Raw genomic sequence first — 24,095 nt, forward strand, 5'->3', positions numbered from 1 at the left:
ACATATCATCTCTGTATCTGCAGTACATTCTGTGTGCAAAGCTTTTGTCACTATTTTGAATATATAACAGCATTACAAATGTTCCAATACTACTCAACTCTGTTGCAAGTACAAAAAAAGAAAAAACATTAACATACCATATGCTTAGGACATCAAATAGCTTGCATGCTCAAGACAAGTAGTGGCTATTACTGTGTCTCAAGCCTAGTCAGTGGCCTATTTCTTTTAAGTATCAGCATTTCTTCCTCTCTTTCCTTCCATGTTACTTTCTGTTCAACTCTCCCCTTGTTTGTGCAGCAACCTGAACATCAAGAAGAGAGTAGATAAAAAAAAAAAAAACATCAACCTGAGGAGTGAAGACAAACACATTGACATAATGAGAGGGCCGTGGTGGAATAAAGGGGAGGTCCGATGATGCAACAACATACATTATATCAGTACTTGTCCCTCGACTCCCCCCTGCTTAATCTCAAATGATGCTCAGGAGGGTATATGTACGCAAGTAACCCTAACCTTTTCCTCAGGCTAGCCCAGGGGTCACTAATGCTTTTGAGCATTCCCAGACAGTCTTCCTCAAACACACACACACACACACACACACACACACACACACACACACACACACACACACACACACACACACACACACACACACACACACACACACACACACACACACACACACACACACACACACACACACACACAAACACACACACACACACACAAACACATACAAACAACGACATTAGCCAGAACGCTTCAAACATTCCTGTATAGAAACTATGACATCAACAGTACCTTTGACCTCAGTCAGCCCTGGGAACTACAGTCAAAGGACAGTTATCTACAGTACATAGCCTGCATTACCACATTTGTGCCTGTTCACCAGTTTAGATTAAATGTGAGCCCACAAAGTATCCAAAACACCACACATCCATCCAAGGTATTTTCTGTACCAGAGCTAATAACAAATTCTTCAAGATACTTTTCTAATCTTTGTCAGTCTACTGTGTATCATAAATCATTTTAACTTGTACAATACTCACTAGGTGCTAAAACAATTTGCCAGTTAATCAGCAATCAAAACCAGACAAGACCAGTAGTCAGTCAGAAAAACAAACAGAAAAGTGATAATTCATGTCATTTATCAAACAAAAATGCCAAGTATTTGTGGTTTGAGCTTCAAAAAAACATCAAGATTTGCTGTTTTTCTGTTTCATCTCATTGTAAACTGAATACTAGTACTACATTTTAGTACTTTTTTTGTTTTGTTTTGTAGGGTCAGTGAAGTAAACAATACATTTACATCTTAAAATATCTCAGTCTTCTCATTTTTTATACAAAGGTTTTAGTTGTGTCCTTGTGATGGGTCTTGTAAGCAGTACACATTTCCCATATTTCATTTAACTCTGATTGTTGAATTCTCAAGAGGTGGGTGAGCCTTTTCATGTCATACAGTATATGTTAACAGTGTCCAGCCACTGCCCTTGAGTCGAGGAGCAACCATTTTCTTGTGATTGCTTTCTTGGTGACCGCTACTACAGCTTTAACAAGATATCGGCCCTTACATTGTGTATTTTCTAGGGTAAGGTTACCTAATCTTCGTTGATATCAAAGTTTTGAAGACACAATGACTGAACTTTCACCTCCAAAGACTGCGGAGAACTTTTTGTCGATCTAAACTGAGACACAAAATCACAAGCTCCTCCTCCCCCCTTGTCATCTATGATTAGAAAACAACAGCTCTCCTCAAACAGACTGACCTACTGGAACTGGCTAGTTTGCCTTAACTTAATAGTTATACTATACACTCCCCGTTGTCTCTGTTACACGTACAGTATGTCACGTGATGAATGACATGTATGCCGTGTATGCGAGACAGCGCTCATGTATGTCAAATACGAAAAACACGAATAACTGAAGTGCTGCTAATGATAAACTGGTGCTTTTGTAACATGCAAGGGCAAGCCTGACCACAAAAACATGTTGATGTGATTAACAGAGATGAAGATGTCGATTTTCCTCCATCACCACAATGTTTACATGCAGTTGTTGGGTCAACTATCTGGGAAGGGCTGCTCGATTATAAATGGTGCTGACTAAATTAGCTTAGCCTGGTTGTAATTTTAAGAGGACTCAGCACAAAAACACACACACACACACACACACACACACACACACACACACACACACACACACACACACACACACACACACACACACACACACACACACACACACACACACACACACACGCACACACACACACACACATACACACACACACACACACACACACACACACAGAGAAGTGCAAACAAACATCCTAGTTTCCTAGAAGTTTTTGAACAAGCTCCAATGGATGTTTTCAAGAGTTTCATGTAACTCCCCCTCCTCCCAAATTTCTTCCCTTCAGCACAATCACACTCTAACCCCCTGCCAAACCCATCGCAATCACACCCCACCCCGATATCCCCTTCCTCCATCCCTCCCACCTGCCCCCCCCAACCCCGGCTGCACATAAACAGATTCTAGAGGTGTGTCTCCTCTCAGCCAATAGCAGCCCATTTAAGATGTGCATCTGGGCCAATCAGAGTAGCCGGTGGGAACAGCCGTCTATCCTTCAGTTAACGGCAGTTGTTGTTTTGCTGCTCTGTGTTTTTTGCGAGTCTTCAGAGTGATGGATGGAGGGAATAAAGAGGAGGTCAGGTCAGGCATTAATAGGCTCCGAGTGCTTTCCCACTATTAGGTGGGGGCTATTCTCAAATTCAAAAGTGCATGTTTGTGTGTATTTGTGAGCAAAGTGCCCACCCGCGCACACACACACACACACACACACACACACACACACACACACACACACACACACACACACACACACACTCACTTTACCCAAGAACATACACAGCATTCACTTATCTCTATCTCTTCCACCCTCTCTCTCTCTCCCTCAGAGAAGACACACAGACCAGACTTTGTCTCTTGTACATAAACATCATTCACATCCTCTCTCCCCCTTACACACACACACACACACACACACCACAGTTACTGGTTATATCAGGTCATGAGGGTGTGGAGAGCTGGCAATAGGGGAAAGATTTTCTGCCCAGTAAAAACAGGACACCTGTCAGACCAGTCAACAACACAGCACAAACAGATAATTCTGCACTTCCCATATCAACATTAGCACAAAACAGAAGTTCAAAATAAGATAACTGTCTGAGTGAAAAGTAGTTCTCATTTTTATAATATTTGTAAACCAAAAAGTACGAGTAGATTTTGAATCTGGAGGGTTTTGGGGTTTTCAAACAGCACAAGAGATAAAAATATGTACTGCAGGCTTTAGGCAGAAAGTTAAAAAAAAAATCTCTACAATGAAAACATTGATGACTTGTTTTTCTCACTCTTCCCTCTTATGGCTGAATTTATGCAATGGGGTTGTATTGCACAATGAAGTAACCAGAGTGTTGTTTGCAACTGCCAACCTGTAACGTCTCAAAAGAAAAATCTTGAGCAAACACGGCCCTTATCAAGAGGAGTGCAACCACTCAGACCCCATGTGATATCAGCAGGTGATAAAAAGTGCGTCCAATTGGCAAAGAGAATCATTGGGGGTAAACCACATCGAAAAGACGTGAAAACAAGCTTGTGTGGTTAAAGGTATGGCATAAATGCACCACTATCTTTTTTTTTCCTCACGTGTATGAGGAGTGAAACCTTCTGAGACAAGAGAGTGATGACAGCGTGTTTGGATGAGCGCCTCGGCGAGATGGTCACCTTCACACACCTGCATTCAGAAACACGCAGACACTTGTGGTATTTCACAGACGTCCACTGGTTAAACAGCACCCACTGATCTTTTTTTCCTTCTTCGACCATATAGAGCATAACCAAGCACTGCTGACCCATATTCCCATGTGAGGAAAGACTAGCTAGTTCGCTGATTCAACACAGCACAGAAAACAAGCTCTGAACCACAGAAAAGGAAGTTTTCAAACTTACAATAAGAAGCATTAATGATCCACAAGATGTTAGGGATATATTTTCATTCGCTGTCTTTCCATGTTGGCCTAATTTTACTAGAGTGGATTTGGTCGTGGGACCCGATGTGTGCATGTATCTACGAAAAGCAGCTTGTCAGCAGAGCCATCGCCCAAAAAGTACCATGGATCAGCACCTAGCCAAGCGGACATGACATTATACCATAAATTAACAGGTTCACTTTAAAAAAATTTCAAGCTTGAATGGACCTTATTAGGGCTGCAGCTATGATTATTTTTTATAGCAGATCGTTTGGCCCCCTTAAATGTGGTTATGCATGAAGAAATGTACTGAGTGGGAAAATTAACTTATACTGTAAGACAATCAAGACAATGAACTAACCTAATGAACCTAATGCCACATCTTTAGCATTTCTGTACTTATCGGCAGACATGTTTGGTGATATCGATATGTGCGATACGTTTATATTGTCCGGCCACTTTTTACTGTTTAACTTGTAACAGATCCAAAGATAATGAAAACATGTTAACTGGAATTTCCAAGAGCCAAGTGTGAACTCCTCAGACGGCTCGTTTTATTTTGACCCAACAGTGTAAAACCCAACTACAAAGATAGAAAAGCACCATATCCCTACATTTAGAAACCTGTAAACAGGCAGTGCTTGGCATTTCTGCTAGGTAAGTGTCTTCTGCATCAAAATTTGTGTTGAATTAGACCTTATTTATCCATCTTTGACCATAATGACAGTAAGTTACGACCAAAATGTCAATTCCTTCACCACACAGCAACTCAGGTCTTCTTGCTGGGATGAACAGCTCTTTAACATTCTGTCCAAATAAACAGCAACAGCATCCATCATCTCTTTTAGTTTACTTGTCAGAAACAGCACCTTAAATGTCCAAAATGTTACTATAACTACATAGAAGTTGGCTAAAAACAACTTATATGCATCACAGCTTTTTCCATCAAATTAGAAGCAGACATTAAAAATACATGCCAGTAGAGGCACACGTGACATAGCACATGACCACAAGACAGCAATTGCCTTAGTTTATGTAGCAACGCACACAAGATATAATGGGCAAACAAACAAAGTGGCGACGATTTTGCTGCAAGGCACACCGCAAAGAAAAATCAGCAAAGCGTTCAGACAAAGTTAAGCAAACACACAGAGCTGACAAAGAAAATGACAGATGGGCAATACAGCCACTGAGAAAAGAACACTGTTTTCTGTGTTCCTGTGTTCGATTACTTGTTAAATACACTAAATGCTATGTAAACAACGGGAAGAACTGGGTTATCTATGCACCAACCTATCTGCCAATTCAAATTAATCTACCTATTTTTGCAGGCCAGTTAAGACAGACTTCAACATCAGGGAGCAGCTGCAGCATTTTACCTCAATAAATCTTACTCTGACTGATTTAAAGACAAAAATCAGCTGCTCAGACTTCAGACTAATGTGACAATGTGCCTTGACCTTTAACCCTGATTTCTTTGTGGTCATCAGTACAAAGAAATGTGTTACATAAGCTACCAAACATCACTTGTTTGCTTTCTCTCCTGACATCACATCATGCCCTGCTCTGTGTAAAAAATTATGACAAAGAGTCCTTTTTAGACATAGAGTTCCTTCCCTCCCCTCCGTCTTTCCTGACGTCAAGTGACGAGATGTGAGCCAATGGGCCACTGACACTTCCTTAAAACAAGCCATGGCTGAGAGCATGTCATTGATTGACATGCTGAGGGGAGCTCTTGTCCGAATAAGCTCATGTGGGTCATGAGAGGATCTGTTCTTGCAGCAGATATGGACTCTTGCTCTCTGTTTCTGAGATTAAGGTTTGATGTTGGGGAAAGCTGATGTTAGTTCAGGATTTACAGATATTTACCACGACGTTATCCTCAGCAGGGAAAAGGGCGAAGGAGAAAAAAAGTTTGTGTATATTTTGTGTTGGTTGGTTGCCAACCTTTACATGCCTGGTTTCCTAAGGGCCTCACAGTGTGTAGTGCCACATTACTAGATGCCTAGAAACCTACAGAGGAACAGACAAGGTGTGGCAACCTGCCAGCAAAGACCATTCAGGAACCAGATGGAGAAGTTGTTTTTGTCTCTCGAACCATCAATCTCCCTATGCCATAGATACCTCTCTTCTCTCTAGAGTTTAGCCAAGCTTGGCACCTGCTATTCTTTTACGTTTTGGCTCAATGAAAGTAAGACAAAATCTTTTAAAACGTCTAGTACCAGTCTTTTCTTCTCTACATTTCCGTCTACCTGACCCTCGTTGTCTGATGAATGTGTAGGATATTGCTTTGTTTCTTATAAATTTCTTTTTTGCAGCCCAACGCATCTTACTTTTGCTGCTTTCTTTGCTATCTAGTTGCCTTTTTTTTTTTTGGTTTCTCCATACAGTTCATTCACCTACGTTCATTCCACCCTCTCATTTTCTCTCTCCTGCTCATTAAACAAAGGATTGCATTGTTTCCAAATATTTCTACTTGTTGAGATCTCTGTCTAATGCGCTCTTTGGCGCTCTTTGACCAAGAGATTATACTAGGTATTTTCAACGAGGGGCTCCTTCTTAATTTTAAGCACAATCAGCAGAGACATACAGTAAGCTCACAGTAAGCCTATATATGCTGGTTGAAAGGCTCTGGTGAAGGCTTTGTGCACTGTTATGCATTATCTGATGCATTAGAACCTGCAAGACCACAAAAAGAGCCTAGTTTCTAAACACAACTACATGTTTATTTACTTGGCCTCCGAATAAACTTGCACTGTGCCACAGGCCCCCATAAGGTAAAGATTAATCCTTAGAAAAGTCTATAAAAGTCATTTTCCCTGTTGTTGACCTATGAGTCCAACAGTTATTTTTAATCATCCTGTAATTGGGTTAATTTCTGCTGAATTACAGTAGAGTGTTCCTGTTTTGCTGGAGACCCTCTGCAGCACTCTCAAGGACCCTTGAGAGTCTTTGAATCACTGCCATAATTCAGCAATTAGCCTTCATGAATTCTACATTTTCTGCAGGTAAAAAAACATGTTATGAAAAAATCTAAAGTAAACACAAAGGACTGCATACAGTAAGCGTATAAAAACATTCAATTTTAATTAGTGACAGGCATAAGAGGCTGAAATATTTATACGTTCCAATGAAAGGTCTGAGAAATTAACTTCAATTTCACTAAATTGAAACTGGAATCAAAGAAGGAAAAAAAAAAAAATCAGGCATGTTGATTTAAAATGATAAAAGTTGTGTGAAGTAGTTTATTTCATACTGAACAAGAAAAAATTGTTGGAGATTTCTTCTTCTGAATGAAAACCTAGCTCTGATGCCTCTAAATAAGGCTAAATGCATCAAACATGGTATAGCAACATACGTGCATTACAAAGAATGGAATGTTCTTGGCACCAGTTTAAGTTATAATGATACTGTGAAAGAAACATGGTACATTAAACAAAGAGGAAATAGACACATGAAAGGAAATACCATTAAACAAATCATATCACATCAAAACAGAAATAAGAAAAAAAATAGAAACCAAAGAAGAAAACATAACCACATTTTAAGTACAACTATTAAAACAGGCACTAACTGAAATCAAGGTTGAAAGACATCTTTCCTTATGCATTAAAATTTAGTAACATCTCTCAGAAAAAACAAAAGCCTTATGGAAACTCTAGGATGATTCAGGGGTTAAGAGGTGCTTAAACACACCTCATGATTCGTGTTTTAAAGGACACTGGCTACCGAAAAGAGTCTGTAATTCTGAGTGAAAAATATGAGCGCAAAGCATTATTAGTCCAGCCAGCTGATTTTCCGGATTTTCTGAGTCATCCGGAAAGAGAAACAACATGACTTTATGCATGCTGTTTCTTCAGGTGGTAAATGTATTTCAGTTGAATGTCATGTGTGTTACTCAGTGTTTAAATCTCAAATCAATGGTAACATCAAAATTGTTTCACTGTGCATTAACAATTTCTGAAAATGCTGTTCACTGTGAAACCAGCAGCTTTGTGCCAGTTACTAAAACTTCTCCCTTCCCATCTTGGTCCAGCTAGAAGAAACTATGTGTCATCCATACACTGATAACTGAGTCCTTTATGTTATCAAAGTGGCTATAGCCAACATCTGGAATAATTCAAATGAGGGGACAAATTTTGATTATCGTTGCAAATAACAAGGCACTGGTTTTTTCCTACAAGGCTTATGAGTCAGAGGCACTCGGCTTACAGAGCCCTGCCTGACAAGTCTGCACGTTACATGATATGTTCAGTGACCACCCTCCTGATTATTACCTCCCTGGTTCCCGCAAAACAAGTCAGCTGAGTATGACAAAAATGCTTACATGAACTGCACTGACAGAAGACGTTATAAAAGTGTGGAATTGTTAGGTAATGTGCTATCAAAGTGTTCCAGGAGCGCTTAGTGTAGGGGGAACGTGTGTGCACGTGGGTGTGTCAGGGTGGGTGGCCAGACACCCCCCGGGGGTCTTATAAACCCACAAGGTTTGATGGATGGCAACATGATGTAACTGTATCTCTTCAAAAAAAATGAGTTGCGACATGTAGTACAAGTGTGTGAGCGTTAGAAGCATAAACAACTCACAACACTTGCTTGGCACCTTTGAGCTGAAGTTTCCGTTCTTTATTCAGTCACGAACTTTAAAACCGTTGAACTGTTAAAAATGAAAAAAAAAAAAAAAAAGGGAACATCAGCATTTCCTCTTTGACACAAGAGTCTTCTTTTAGGGTATCTGAAGTGACCAAATCGACACAATGACACCAACCACACTGGTCTCATACTGAACACACACACACACACACACACACACACACACACACACACACACACACACACACACACACACACACACACACACAAAACACACAAAACAAACACAGACACACAGACAGACACACCTTTGAGTTTCACTTACCACAGACACAAAAAGACAGACAAGCAGATATAGACAACTGTGAAAATTTACACATAAGGAGGCAGGGCAACTATAGATTTACACACAAGTGTATTTTTAGATAATTTGTGAAGTGATCCTATTTGCATTTCATGCAGACCATCACTTTGTCCAGATCGAGTTTAACACAGTATTTGGATTTCTTTGCTGTAGAGATGCTCTTGTAGTATTCACATCATTGTGTTAAACTTCAGATCATCTCGGATTACTAATTGCATATCATAAATGTGTGAATCTGTGCTTACCTGGTCTTAAATGCCAGGTGACATTTTTTTTTTTTAGATTATTCAACTGTCCCAGCTGAGCACTATGAGCAGTGAAGGCCTCTACCCGTTTGGTCAGCATGTCCACATTAGTAGTGACTGTCTTAAAAATTGTTATTTATCACTGATATTTCCTGACAACACCAATAGTTATTATCCCCTAATATGTCATCACATTATACCCATATGTATCATTAAGAAGTATTTGGTCAAAAAAAAATCTAGTCATATCCGACCATACTCTGCTGTCACTATAGGAGAGAAATGTGTCACTGGCCATTAATCTGCATCCTCAAAGTGTCTGGGTGACTTGTCTGGCTGATCAATGACATTAGAAGCATCTTGGCACAGTATCTGGTTACGCTTACAGAACGAGAAGCATTGCGACAGCTGGTCGCAACTTTCAAACATAAATACCATTAAGGTGAGTGTGGCAAATATAGATGATTTATAGCATCATATCATCCTGTATGTGCACCAGTGTTACAACAGAATACGTCGTTAGATTTTTTCGTAATCAGCATATCTGTAGTAGTAGTTGCTGTATCTTGTACTTTTTTTTTTTTTTTTGCCCCCTCCCCAAATTTAGGACAATGCGGTAGGAAAATCATGCCGAAAATAAGTCACTGGCTTTGGAGGGGATGTTACTCATGCGGCAAGCTGTTGTCTTGTTTGTGTGTATTTTGTGTTTGCAGACCCACTAATTGCACTGTGAGGGACAAATAAACAAAGCAACCAAACCAAAACAAGCAAGTACACCGTTGGCAGACCGTCACCAGCATAATCCCTTAAAAGTGGAAATTATGTATAAAAAGGGCTATGAATCTTTCATTGCTCATTCCAGAGTCAGCACTTAAATCTCACAGCCCTTGTTCGTTCTGACTACACTGTATATATGTTTTTGTAAGTGTGTATGATATGACACCAAATAATGTCCAGCATAAAGGTGCAAGTCCAGATTTAGGACAGACACACTGGTCAAATGTGGAGGAGTGTGTTTTCCTACCCTAAGTAAACCGACGTGCAGTCTTTACAAACACTGCATGTTACACACACAGACACACACTCTCACCCTCCATTTCTACACACACACACACACACACACACACACACACACACACACACACACAGAAAAACACACAGAAAACACACACACTTCAGTCTGACTTTGAAGCAAAAGAGCTGAGGCCAGAGGTGAACAACTGTGGGAACACGGAGGTCCTGTAGCATGAAACTGTCACCGTCCTGACAAACTGGTCTGTAACATAAACAAGCACACATACATCAGCCTGGGACAATACCCCCGAGAGGAGAGCACAATACCATCCACCACTCCACACTGGGCCTGAAACAATACCACACACTCTGAAACAACATCATAGCCAGGCCTAAGCCAACATGGCACAGGGCTATGCTTGGAGCAACACCATTTGGTGAGCAGCACCACACAATGCATGCATTGGTCAATGTGAGGGAAACAATCTATCAGGTGCTGACACAGCTAAGTTCATGTCTCAAAGTGTGGGGACTTTGCAAGATTGGATGAGATGCACAAGACCTGGTAAACAGTGTGTGTGTGTGTGTGTGTGTGTGTGTGTGTGTGTGTGTGTGTGTGTGTGTGTGTGTTGCTGTATGTTTAATGTTTTTCCTTCAATACTAAAGGACAATTAGGTGTCTTTAGACCCACAAAGAAGCCTATACACTCAAATATACTGGCAGAGCATAGATAGAAATCCACTGACACTGGTGGCTAGTTTTAGCAACCTAAATATTGACCTTAAATCTGTGTTTTTCTGTAGTGCAACTAACTAACTTGGTAATTTTTTGATAAAAGTGAAAAATGCCCATCACATTTTCCAGAGCCCAAGGTGACATCATCCAAATGGCTTGGTTTGTCCAAACTGTCCAAAAACCAAATAAATTCCTAAAGCCGGCAAACGGTTGGCATTGTTGCTTGATAAATGACTTAAATTATCAATCGATCACCCAGCTAGTGTTCTTCAGTGCCATCTCTTACCTAACTCAAAAGTAGATATAGTAAGTTAAACCATTAAAGAACTGCAACTTCCACTCTTTCAGCTCATTCAGTTTATCATTCAGCATTTCAGGTTATTCAGCTCCATTTTAGTGGTTACACAATATTTCCTGATCTGACCAGGAGCAAGTGTCACTAATATTTTGTTTGTGTATTCCAGCTGGTTAAGCCTGGTTTTGAGCCGGTGTGGTTTGTATCCTAATAGGGGTTACCTCAGACTGAGGCCTGGACTGCAGCCACTGGGCTATTCATGCTTTGTGACCTGATCCGCAGATGCCTCTAAATCCTGCATGCTCACTGTTATAAATCTCTCAAGACATGTAAACACACTCTCACACACACACACACACACACACACACACACACACACACACACACACACACACACACACACACACACACACACACACACACACACACTCAAAGACAGATCGGCACACTTATAGAAAGACATAAACACATAGAAAAAGTCACACACACACACATACACACACACACTGGATGAATGCCCAGTGACCAGGGCAAAAGGAAAAAATTAAAATCATGCGCAGCACTGCATGCATTCAGCCCAGTGCATGGAAAATTCCCATCCAGCAACATGAGAAGACGGCAAAAGCAGGTTAAAGACTGGTACAGAGTGCCCTCCTGTGTCCACGCAGGTGCCCTGCAGCTACTTCAGTCCCTCAATATGCTTAGTGAACGATGAAACCACTCAATGGCCAGTTCTGTTTCATCAAGTAAAATACAGAGCAGTAAAGAGTAAGAGGGTGGAGGATGAAAGGCATATATTGATTTGTTCAAACACTGCATCCACTGGACAATAACCTTCATCATTCATTTATGAATTCAATCAAATTAATCCCGAACAGATGGCATTCAGGTCGATAAATGAAAGTGTCCGAGAGGTAAGTGGGGTGACATGCAGTCACTTCTAGAGCGGTAAGATTTATTTTGCTTGATCGTGTGTGTGTGTGTGTGTGTTTGCGCGCGCGCGTGTCCTTGTTTGAATACTCCCCCGTGATGTCTAAAGAAAAACACAAAGGCATAGGTTTGGTTTCAGAAGTGGGGGAGGATACACTTAAGTTAACCAAAAGATATTTATATTTACTGTATGAGTACATATGTCTATTATTAATCATTATTTGCATTTTAACTGCAAAGAGCACTGTCCTTTGTATCATCATTAATTGATGTTCTATTCTAACATCTGTTAAGGACAATATTACCTGTAAATTAATGATGGCAAAATTCCATTAGTGTCCCCGTAAACCGTTACAGTAGGGCCATAATACACAAGACACAATATAAAGTTGATTCAGTGATGATTTGTAGATTAATGTAAAACGCTGTACAAATCTTTAAAATGACTCTCATTAAGCCATCAAAAGTATCTGTATAGTTTATCACAAACATCTTGCTGGCGCTACATCAGTCAGGCAAGGTAAACAATATATGAAACACATTGTTATACTTTAATCAGAGTCTACCCAGAGCACTTTTGCGTATTTAAAAAAAAAAAAAAAAAGGCAGGTCCTGAAAAGATCTTGCTTCATCTGCATGGAACTTCGCCTGAACTTGGGCAGAAGTGTTTTAGCTCTTATCATCTTCACATAGGCTTGTGGTAGTCACGTTACCAAGATAGTTAGTGGAATCAACATGTTGCAAATTAATATTATACAATCTGATGGGAAACAGTGGTCCAGTAAGGGCAAATCCAGGAGAATAGGAGCACATTCTTGTGAGAGATGTGCTTGGAAAAGAAATAAAAATAGGAGCTAACAACGCAGCAGAAGGCGATACTTTATAAATAATTTGCGATGTTTAATTCCAAATGCAAGTTATCACATATGGCAATGAGAGAGAGGCTTGTTTACTCAACAGCACCATGTGATCACCCTGTCTCTGTTCCTCAATCTCCTGACAGGAGCAACACAGCAAAGAATTTTGCTCTTCCTGAGGTTAAAACATGCTGAGCAGGAGAACATGGCTATTATTATTTTCACACACTGAACTGTTAGCCTGGGCATATATCTCTTTTTTATTTTTGTGCCTTTTCCGTGTATGGTTCTGTCCTTCAAAGAGTTTGTTATTCCTTTCCCACCTCCTGCTGCAACACTTTGTTTCTCTTTTCCACTGCCTCGCCTCCTCTCCCCACACCTCCCTCCTCCTTCTTCCACAGTCTCAGGGTGTGTGGGTGAGACAAGCTAAACCTTGCAATGTATGTCTGATCAGATGGGTGACAATTGCAAACCAGGGTGGAGTGCAGAGATCTAGGCTCGGATGACAGTGTTCTTGAAATAAAAGCAACAAGATTATCAATTCATCACATGGAAAGTTACCATCTATTTGGGGCTTTAGTCTGGTTCGGCGTCGTTTAGCTATTCCACGTTGCACTTGGTTCTGGATTGGATAGACATTATTCAGGTTTTGGGCCAGGCTGGGCTCAGTCTCTGGAGAGTAGGGCTCGTAGCTGTGGGGTGCTAGTAGTTTTCCACTGGAAGTTGTTGACTGAATACAGAGAAAGACAGTGTTCGTTCCACCTCCTCCATCGTTTTCACGCCTTCCCCTCATTACTCCCATCGTTAACGACACACTATTCTTTCACTGTTACTTTCCTCCGTCTCTCATCGACCTTCAGTGCAGAGCTGTCATGTTTTGCCACTCTCTCTTTTCCACTTTCTTTCCCAGTCTTCCATCTCCCTCCCTCTCTTTCTCCCTCTCCGCCAGAAATAATTGCAGACAAGCCAACACCCCCCACCCCAAAGTAACAGTGCCAACAACCCACCCCATCATTGCACCTCATGCCACTGGTACCATGACAACTGCTTACGCTGTGCAAAGGCCCATACCCAAAACTAACCCATTCCTCCCTCTGTGCCAGGATAATATAGCCTTTACATGTTTTAGTGGATCAGTCCTTACAATGAAGACGACTGACAGTGATTCTTACAGGGAACAAATGGAGCAAAAAGGATTCTTCTTTTTCTTTCTATAAAAAAATGTTTCCAAGATTTTTGCATTTGTACTAATGTGTACTAAAAATGAAGAATGGTGCTTTTTTTATCATTTGTTCAGGCTTACAATAGGATTGACAGTGACCTAGTTGCACACTTCCCACATGCCCCCTCCTCTCTAGTCTTCCCGAGTCTGCACCCGCCAGCATGCTGCACTGGCTGGAAGATGGGGGTCTGTCTGTGTTGTAGGATCAATGTGAGAGCTTGGGTTTTAGTATGCTTTCCTAACATGTTAGAAATGGTTTTTAATATGCTGGCAAGAAAGATGTCTGGATGGAAAATCAAGAAACTGTATAAAATCCCTTCTATTTTCTCTATTGTCTTCTGTTTACTGAGCTAGAACTACTAGGCTACACAAACTGATAAAATGTCACTTATATCCCTTCATCTACAAAACAGATGCATAGCTGGTTAGGGTTCCCTGTTTGCACATCAACCCTTTATAAATGAGAGCTTATTTATTAGTTCCTGTTATTATTATTTATTTATTTATTTATTAAGTTTTATTCATTATTTGTGGTTTTAAACCCTTATTGTACATTGAGAAAACTGCTCACCTGCAGTTTGTTTGGGTATTTATATTCACAGATATTTGTGGCACTGAAAGCCCAACCAGTTACATGTAGAAGGTCAAAAGGCCATGCATTTGGAGACAGTATTTTGCACCACAACTCGGACAATTGACAGAAAAGGAATTAGAAGAAAAAGAAGAGCTGCATCATTGTGCAGCTCTCTTTGCAAGTATCAGCATCACCTCGGCCAAAAACTATCCTACTACAAGATGTTTGAAGGAGTGTAGAAAAGACCTAAGTGGCCGTGATATGATTGCAACAGAAAGATTCATGTAGCTTAGTAAGATTGAATATCCAACAGACTGTACACAGACACACTGCCAGTGCGCACGCACACACACACACACACACACACACACACACACACACACACACACACACACACACACACACACACACACACACACACACACACACACACACACACCCTACTAGCCCCATATCGGCACTGTCCCATCTCTCTGCCAAGCTGGCTGGCAGCTGTAAATCCACAGCTTTATTCCCCAATCATGTCCTCCATATCCACGGAGCATTTCACTGTACAGTTACTGTGCCAAAGGTCACTGCCTTCTGCTGCTGCCTTCTCTTCCCCCTCACCATGCAATTTGTCTGACCTGGTTCGCGCAGGGATCGCCCATAATCCAGCAGATCTGTCCAGACCACAAGGCTCTCTCTCCATGGGTCTTTACTCTATTTACACAGTAAGCAGAGGTAGCCTGGTGAGAACTCAAGGCATGCACTCAAACATATACATATAGTACACTCACAAAGAAACAGACAATTATACACACACACACACACACACACACACACACACACACACACACACACACACACACACACACACACACACACACACACACACACACACACACACACACACACACACACACACAAATGCATATACTGTTAAAAAAAAGACAAAGAGAGAACTTTATGTCACTGTGACGGTCTTTCTTTGAACTAATGCCACAGTTTACAAGTGGACTTTGACTCTGTCCTCTCAGAAAAGCAATATTGCATCTGTCCACACTCCTGTATGTCAAGGTTGGCAAGTCAAGTTTGTTTATATAGCCTCACCATAAGCCTGCCACCATTGAGACAAGCTTATACAGACAACAAGCCTTCTGAGAACAAACCAAATCCTAATCAATCACAAATTATCTCAACACAATCTCAAGGCATTAAATCCCCACACAAAGAAGCATGAAAGAAGGTGAGGAAAAAACTATATAAAATGGATGGAACATGTAAGTACATGGGAGGATTTCTCACTAGGAAGGCTGATTGTGCAGTGGGTGCTAGAGCTGCATATACTTGAGCACTGCATTTTATGACTGTAATTGTTCTGTCATACATATTTCAGTCTTGAAACTCAGATTTAAAGGCAGTGCACACCCTTTAAATCCTGTATGACACAGACCTTATCCACCTTCAATCCAGAAAAAAGCAATACGATCAATATCTGATGTCATCTCTGAGGGCTTGCAGACACTCCTAAGCTTTCCATATTGGGACAGAAATGTGTTCTGGGTTATTCTGGGAGGAGGCCAGATCCAGTAAGACATTTCACTTAATTAATCACACATACGTGTTTATTACAGGGGCTGGTGAGTCATCCTTAATGTCCATAATCATCTAAATAAGTATGTGTAAAAAAATGAGGAGCAGCATAAGCTTGAAACATCCACTGCCTTCGCCTTCCTCAGAGAAAACTAGGTAGGCTCAAGTGTGCTCTAAGACTTAGAGACAACATTCTCGTCTCTTTGCAACAGTGAATGCTGCAAGATCTGGGTCAAAACACATTCTGTCTGCTGCACAGTGAAAAGGTTTTTTAACCCATCTCCCAAATTGTAACTCAATTGGTACAACACCAGTAAAACATACTACTGTACATGCAATTATAAAATAGTGGAAAATAATATTAAAATAGATAACTACGCCTGATAATAAAACTTTTTCATTGTGGTTCACATCAAACAAAATTGAACAAATCAGTTACCATCTTTCTATGTATTAGGAAAAAGAGTCATGACTTGGGAAATTGATTAAAAAATATTCTTATTGCACAGCAAATTGAGTATTTTTTATCCAGATGGACAAAGGAATCTGCATTAAGTATTGTTTAACAACCATGTGGGTTTTTGGAAAAAAATTAAAATAAATCACCAGGGATTGATCTTTCACAATGCAGATGCTTAGCTCTGTGACTTGAATGTAATGATAATACTTGAGAGGCACAAACTGGGGCTATGCATTTCTGCACAATGCTAAATTGTGCATTAGGACATTAGAAAAAGAAAGGCTTGGTTGTGGAACAAGCTGCAATACTAACCAAGTAAGATGCTGAACTCTTGTAATGGCTATGACTACACATTTTGTTGGGCAATGAAACCAAGTCTTAGTAGCGAAACAATGTCAGACCTAAAATGGACTGGACTATATTTTCAGTTGATCACATGCTCAGTAGTAGTCTGGATGAAATTCACGAAGATACTGTGTCCATTTGGTATTTACTGTAGGTTTGTTACCACATCCTTTCATCCCCATAGGTTGTAGATGTGGACAAAGCCTCTGGAATCTGAGCAGCACCGGCCAGCGTCACAAGAACAGGTTGATCTTTTGAGAGTAGTTCTTAATTCAAGTTAGGGTAAAGGGCTCACACAATGGTGTCATTACGTAACACAAAGAAACCCCTTTCTGTCCCTGTCCAGCCGCCCAAGACTGGGCTCCTTTCATCCAGCGAGGGAACATGGTGACCGGAGAGAGAGCCGGTCGATGGAGTCTGCCCACCCCTTTCATAGACTCAGAACAAACACTTACTATTGTCTCTCTTGATTGGTGTGCATATATATATGTGCGTGTGTTTGCATTTGTCTACACCCAACGTTATCCTGTGTTACTATATGCACTGGATCAATAAAGCTCAGCGAGGTCAGCAAACCTTCACAAACCCCAGGATGACCCTCTGACAGCATCTGCGTATGTTGACCATACTACCAGGATTGCGCTGGTAAGCAATTTTGACCGTTGTAGCTCATCCCAAACAGACCCTTACACAAGGACAGCTTATGGGAACCTGACCCCTCCCCTCAAACATACAACCCTATTTTCGGCTGTGACCCCGTGACCCCTTAACCCCTGGGATTCACCAGTATTGGGGCAGCATAACACCGCAAACATTTGAGCCCACAAGCCCATTACCCTAAGAGTGACCACAGCTGGTCCTGCCTATTCACAGGGTGCCTTGAAAAACAAACAACAATTCGGATTGCATAAGAAAGTCAACTGAGGCAACTGTACAGATCAAAAAGGGTCTGTAGCTGTTGATGAGAGATGTTACTGAATCTCTATTACATCATATGGATACCTCAACTATTATTGGATCTAGAAAAAGAACGATAACATAAAAAAAGAAAAAAAAAAAGAAAAAGCTATGCCTTTATCCATAAGTACAGTCCAGCATAAAATATCTAACACGTGTCAGTTTGCATACACTAGTTTTAAAGGAATAGTTCGACCTTTCTACATTCATATCTTTCCATTAAATATAAAGTTACAGCCAGCAGCCTATTTGCTTAGCTTAGCACAAGATTTGAAACAGCTAGCCTGACTGTTGACCTAACCCCCGATAAAACCAAAGCTACTGGCTGCAGCTTTATATTTAATGGACAGATATGAGAGTGGTATTGATCTTCTCACATAACTCTCTGCAATAAAACAAATAAGCATATTTCCCAAAATGTCAAACTACTGCTTTAAGTTTATGTAAGTGTGCCATTATGTATTGGAATATTTTTTAATGTACTAGCACATATTACTATAGGCTTTTTATTTTTAACCATCGACATGAGCGCCTTGAATTGGATTTGTTTTTTTCATGCCACACCCTACCAATGCAAGAGGGCATATTTCTCCCTTTTTTGAAAATTTTATTGAATTTGCGTCCACAGTTGATAAAATGCACAAAATGTACTGTGGATATGCACACTGGGGCACCAAACTAGCAGATAATTGTTCCAGGACAAAATTTTTGTGAGCCACAAGGGTATTATGGGACATTATTCTCACCAAGCAGGAGGCCTTCCTCTTATAGAGGAGGGGGTTGGCCATTAGGAAAGGACTGTCTGCGCTTTCAAAGATTTTGTCTTTAATCAGCGGATCTGCTGGAATTAGAGGTCTGTCTGAGCCCGAGGGCCCCCCCCCCCCCATACCCCCTTCCATCTCTGACAACGTGAGAAAGGTGTGTGTGTGTGTGTGTGTGTGTGTGTGTGTGTGTGTGTGTTTGTTGGTCGGGGGGGGGTCTTCAACCGTGGGACCAGAACGACATGAGCTGCTACACAGGACTCATAAATGCACCCTTTGGCAAGCCCTCGGCAAATGCAGCTTAGCATAATTCAAAAATACCAGACGGTGTGTACTGTGGTGCACTACTAAACCCCCAAAGCAGCTTTCTCCCTCTCTCATCTCTCTCTGCCCCTCTCCTCCATCTTCCAAAAACACTTCCGCACAAACAGGAATTAATGCCATAGCCAAACAGTCTATTTCCACGGAATACCAACATGACAGGCCATCAAAAGTTGTCAGGCTTAGTTTTTGTTTGTTATTAGAGGACTTATAGAGGACTGTGGACCAGGCCACAGCTAATAAAATGCTAAGCTGGGCTAAATCCAATATTTGGTTCTCTACATGAAAATAATGACAAATTCAACTGAGAAAATATAATGAATCAAAGATGCTTTAGCACCAACATTAGCCATCAAAAAATATCACACATAAATATACATTCATTTTCAGTCCTATCCACTTCTTAAGGATCATCGGGAAAGATATGACAACAACATGAATAGAAAATCAAATTCAGGTACATGCTGTGACCTGAATCCAAATTACAACTCAGCAAGTCTGCAATAACTGCATGGCATACTGATAAGACTGGCAGGGATTTTACCTGACAAGAGGACAAAATGTTTATTTCAGCAGTTAGTTAGAGAGTTCGATTTCTCCCTTTTATCCAGCCCCTCCCCTGTAATATTACACCCCAGTGTTAATTAATAACTGACCTGTGGACTAGTATTCCAACCACATCAACAATGAAATTACGAAATTAACTGTAAATTGCTAAGGGCTACAAAGTTCTCACCATATACAGTTTTTTCATCACAAATGTGCTTAATGAACCCTTGAAAGCAGTAGCTTTTACTTTCTTTTCACTTACCTTTCTTACACCAAGCTTGATCACAATCCAGTCCATCATGTCTCTATGCTTAAAAAACGAAGCAATATTTTGTAGAATTTACGTTCACTGGATTTTTTTTTTTTTTTAAACGCTACAGTATAATATTGGTATCAGAATATTGGTATCGTTGTACATCAGTAATATACACAAACTCTTGACATGTTCTCCTTTGTGCATGCATGCGGGTGGCTGAAGGGTTGGACTGGTAAATCCTTGGCTCTTGCAATGTGGAAGTGTTAATAAGTTCATGGTGTCTCATGGTGTCACTGACTGTAATCCACTTGACAAAACATACATTGCTCTTAGCGAGGTTCTCACCTCGCTAAGAGCAACAGTCCCAACCACATCTTATGAAGAGGTGAAGAGAGGAGCAGATGGCAACAGTACAATACCAACAAGTTCCAAAATGGGAGGACATATGACAAGGAGATCCAGCTTACTGCAGCGCAGTACAAAAAGCTCACCGGGGTCTCATTCTAGATCATATGAATATCCTACCTGGACAACCTGTAGAAGCCGAATGCATCGCTCCTTGACATCTTCAAAGGGACACCGTTTGGAGAGCATGAGAAGATGAGCAAGGATGTCATTCAGATCACTGTTTGGGGGGCTTCCTGAGGCCAGGGGCGAGGGGACCGATGCTGGTATGGGCCCAATAGCCTCCACTTTCCTCATGACCTCCTGGCGGATGTTCTCCATGGCCTCAGTTCTGGAGCTGGGATCCCGGCTGCCCAGCCCATCCCATCTCCCCAGAGACTCCTGGTCCTGCACTTCCATCTTTAGACGTTGGACTAATGTTTTTGCTGTCCTACAACAGGCTACAAACAAACACAATACAGTCTAGGTTAACATCACAGCAGCAAAGTGTGTGCAAAAAAACAACCTTTGAATATTATGCTAATGTAGATAATGTGGATATTATGCTCAGTGTCAAACATAGCAGGAATTAGAAATTAGAACTCCACCAATAAATCAGCCAGCTGATATTATCGTCCGATATTAGCTTATCACAGGTATAACTGCATTAGCGCATACGGTCAGTCAACAATAAGCAGCAAGAAATTAGACTACAGAAATGAAAAAAAAAATTAGGGAGTGGTTATAAATGTATTTTTCAACCGAAAAATGTCCCGCTTAGTAATACAGGAGACCAAGATGGAAAAAAAAAAAATCTATAGTCCAAATGATACTGGATTTTTTAGGCTAATTCTGATATTGATATTTGGGAGTTTTAAAAACCTGAAATCAATATACTGGCTGACAATAATCATTTTCAACTGCAAAACATAACATTAACAATCTTGATACTGATCTCTTCGATTTTTTTTTTTTTTAAACTGTGACAAAGACACATAATTAATGTGACATTATACCGTTGAAAAAATCAAGTTGTCAGTGCTCTCCAATGGACCATCTCTACACTGTTTCTAAATAACCTCAGACCAACTTTGGCATTTCTGTACTGTAATGTCTTGTTCATTATCAGTCGACATACCGACATTGATATAGCTGCCGTAAACTTCTACTGGCCAACATATCAGCCTGGCTAGTTCACTGGTCTAGCTCTAATAAACTCCTCTATCCTCTGCATGTCATTTTTGAATGGCAACATCAATATTCATACTGTACACCTCACATAAATAGCCAATATTGTTTCAAAGAAGTCACGCTCATTGATCTGCATGACTGCACCCAATGGCCTAACACACTGGTATCCCATTCTGCGGCATGGAAAAGTCTGTGATGCTTGACGAATCTTTATTGTCACATGGTATATGTCATTATATAACACAACCCCTTTCAGTACATACCGTCAAAATATCGTCAATAACAATATTATGGTTTTTTTTTAAATCAAACATGTACATGTCAAGCATGTTTGTAAAATAAAAAAACAATATTGGCTTATATATTTATTTGTTATATGATTTCTTAAATCTCAATTATCGATATCGGTACTGTCCTAAAAAAAAAATCCACTATCATTCAGGCTCTATCAAAAATGCAGGCATTTCAACTCAGATCGTGCGGGAAATTTTTTTACCGGTAATTTACCAATTGCATCATACTGATATCTGGTCTGTTACCAACTTCCAAGAAAAAAAAAAGCCTGGTTAAAGTATTGATTATTTATCAATGTTAGCGGCCGTCATAATCTATCAGTTAAAGTGTTAGTGACACCTATTGCTTTTGCAAACGTTAATGAACCGACGTTGGTTTATGGTGAATGACTTTTTATTTATATATTAGACGTGTCAAGATTAAAAATTTACAAATACGTAGCTTGTCACTCAGCGAGGTCCATTCAATCTCTCCCTGCCTTGCTTGGCTTTCAAGCCGCCCGTTAACAAAGACACCAGCAAAGTAAAACTGAACCGCGGTGAAAACGACATTCTCACACACAAACCTGTCGCCGTGGACCACGAGCGAAAAGTGTCATTGTCAAAATACTCACTTTATCCACATTCTTTGTCGCAGGTCTTCTGCTTCGGGACGCCTTTCCAAGGTGCTGACCAGCAACGTTAGTCCCAGGGTACAAGCGACAGCAGGCTACAACTTGGGGGTAAACATTGGATTGGCAGCACCGACTGGCCAATGAGCGGAGTTTCGTGGGCCTTCTAGGGCGGTACCGTACGGATTATGACCAGTGATTGGTTGGAGGGGAGTTTCCAAACTCGCGGGGGAAGGGTTTATGGGAGTTGGATTCTCTTCGGTCGGTGTGTGTTTTGAAGGGTAGCCCTTTAAAACTACATCTCCCATTATTTCGTTGGCAGCACCCCCCCCTTCCCCTGCGCTTGTTTATCAGGAATAACTGATACAGGCAGGCAGAAAAACAGACAGAGGAGAGTGAGAGAGGGAGATCCAAATTTCCACTCGATTTGTTTTGTATTTAACCTCGTCTGTATTTAGGTAAACTGCTAAATTAGTCACTAAAAGGACCAATGCCAATTAAACAATATGAAAACGGGAATTTCAATGTCAACATATCGTAATAGTCTGAAAGACGTTAAAATCGGATTCTGATGTACCATGTACTACAAGTCTGTGTTAGGGAAAATGGTGTTTGGTGCAAATGAGAAAAACAAAAAATATGAACCTACATAAAATGCTCATAAGAAACACAAACACCTAAACAAGCTTCGCAGATCAAATATATTCTTTCACTCGGTGCAACCACACTGCAGACATACTGCCTATTGCTGCAGCAGGCTATTTGCATATTGCTCTGCAAATATTTACCAGGGGATAGACTGATTGACTAGTTAAAGACACTTTAATAACCTTCAATAGCCTAAATCATCGTGGAAAAAAATGGCATCAAATAGGAAGGTTTGCTTAAAAAAAACAACAAAAAAAAAAACAGTGGTCTCTAAGCATATGTCTACACATAATATGATGTATTCCAACTTCCCATTTTGCAGACAATAGGGTCTTGCCCTCAGTATTTTGGAGAACATGGAAGGTTTTGCAAAACTGTTACTATGTGAAACTTTAAATGTTGGTGAAAATCAGGTTTCTCATTTTTTGATTGGTTAAAGATGCCATATTTGATTAATTAAACAAAATTAACAGTATATAATACATGTAACCAATAAATCTGTTTTAAGAAGCCTATATTCTTCACTGAAATGCACCCAATTTTTGTAACATATAAGGCTTTTAGTTACTGTTTAAGAAATATGTCTGGAAATTTTCAAAGTGTATATATGTAAGCCTATTGAGTGGTCGTTATTCTTATCCAGAAAAACTGCATGCAGTACGTCTAAAATAAACACAGTGAGTATCACTGCATTTAATCCAAAACAGATCACTTTTGTAAACATCTTTATGAGGTCTGGCCAACTTGACAACATGTAAATTTGTATTAAATGCCTTTGAACATATAATATGGATATGATTCGATTTCAATATTTCAATATTTCAATTTTACCTTTCTAAAATGTTTCCCTCAGTGTGGGGTGGGTGTGGGCCCATTATCGTATAGGC

General features: G+C 40.4%; 1 protein-coding gene across 1 annotated transcript in view; it reads right to left on the reverse strand.

Moving 5' to 3' along the window:
* sesn1 (sestrin 1) overlaps nucleotides 1-22,678 on the reverse strand; it is a 57,320-nt gene extending 34,642 nt beyond the window's left edge. Inside the window, exons 1-2 of the mRNA XM_040124905.1 lie at nucleotides 22,564-22,678; nucleotides 20,607-20,926 (exon numbers count right to left, since the gene is read on the reverse strand). Coding sequence (XP_039980839.1) covers nucleotides 20,607-20,885 — 279 coding nt within the window. The 5' untranslated portion in view covers nucleotides 20,886-20,926; nucleotides 22,564-22,678. The remainder of the gene's footprint in view (nucleotides 1-20,606; nucleotides 20,927-22,563) is intronic.
* Between the last annotated feature and the right edge of the window lie 1,417 nt (nucleotides 22,679-24,095).

This window comes from Xiphias gladius, chromosome 4 (genome assembly GCF_016859285.1).
Source record: "Xiphias gladius isolate SHS-SW01 ecotype Sanya breed wild chromosome 4, ASM1685928v1, whole genome shotgun sequence".
Lineage (NCBI taxonomy): Eukaryota > Metazoa > Chordata > Actinopteri > Istiophoriformes > Xiphiidae > Xiphias > Xiphias gladius.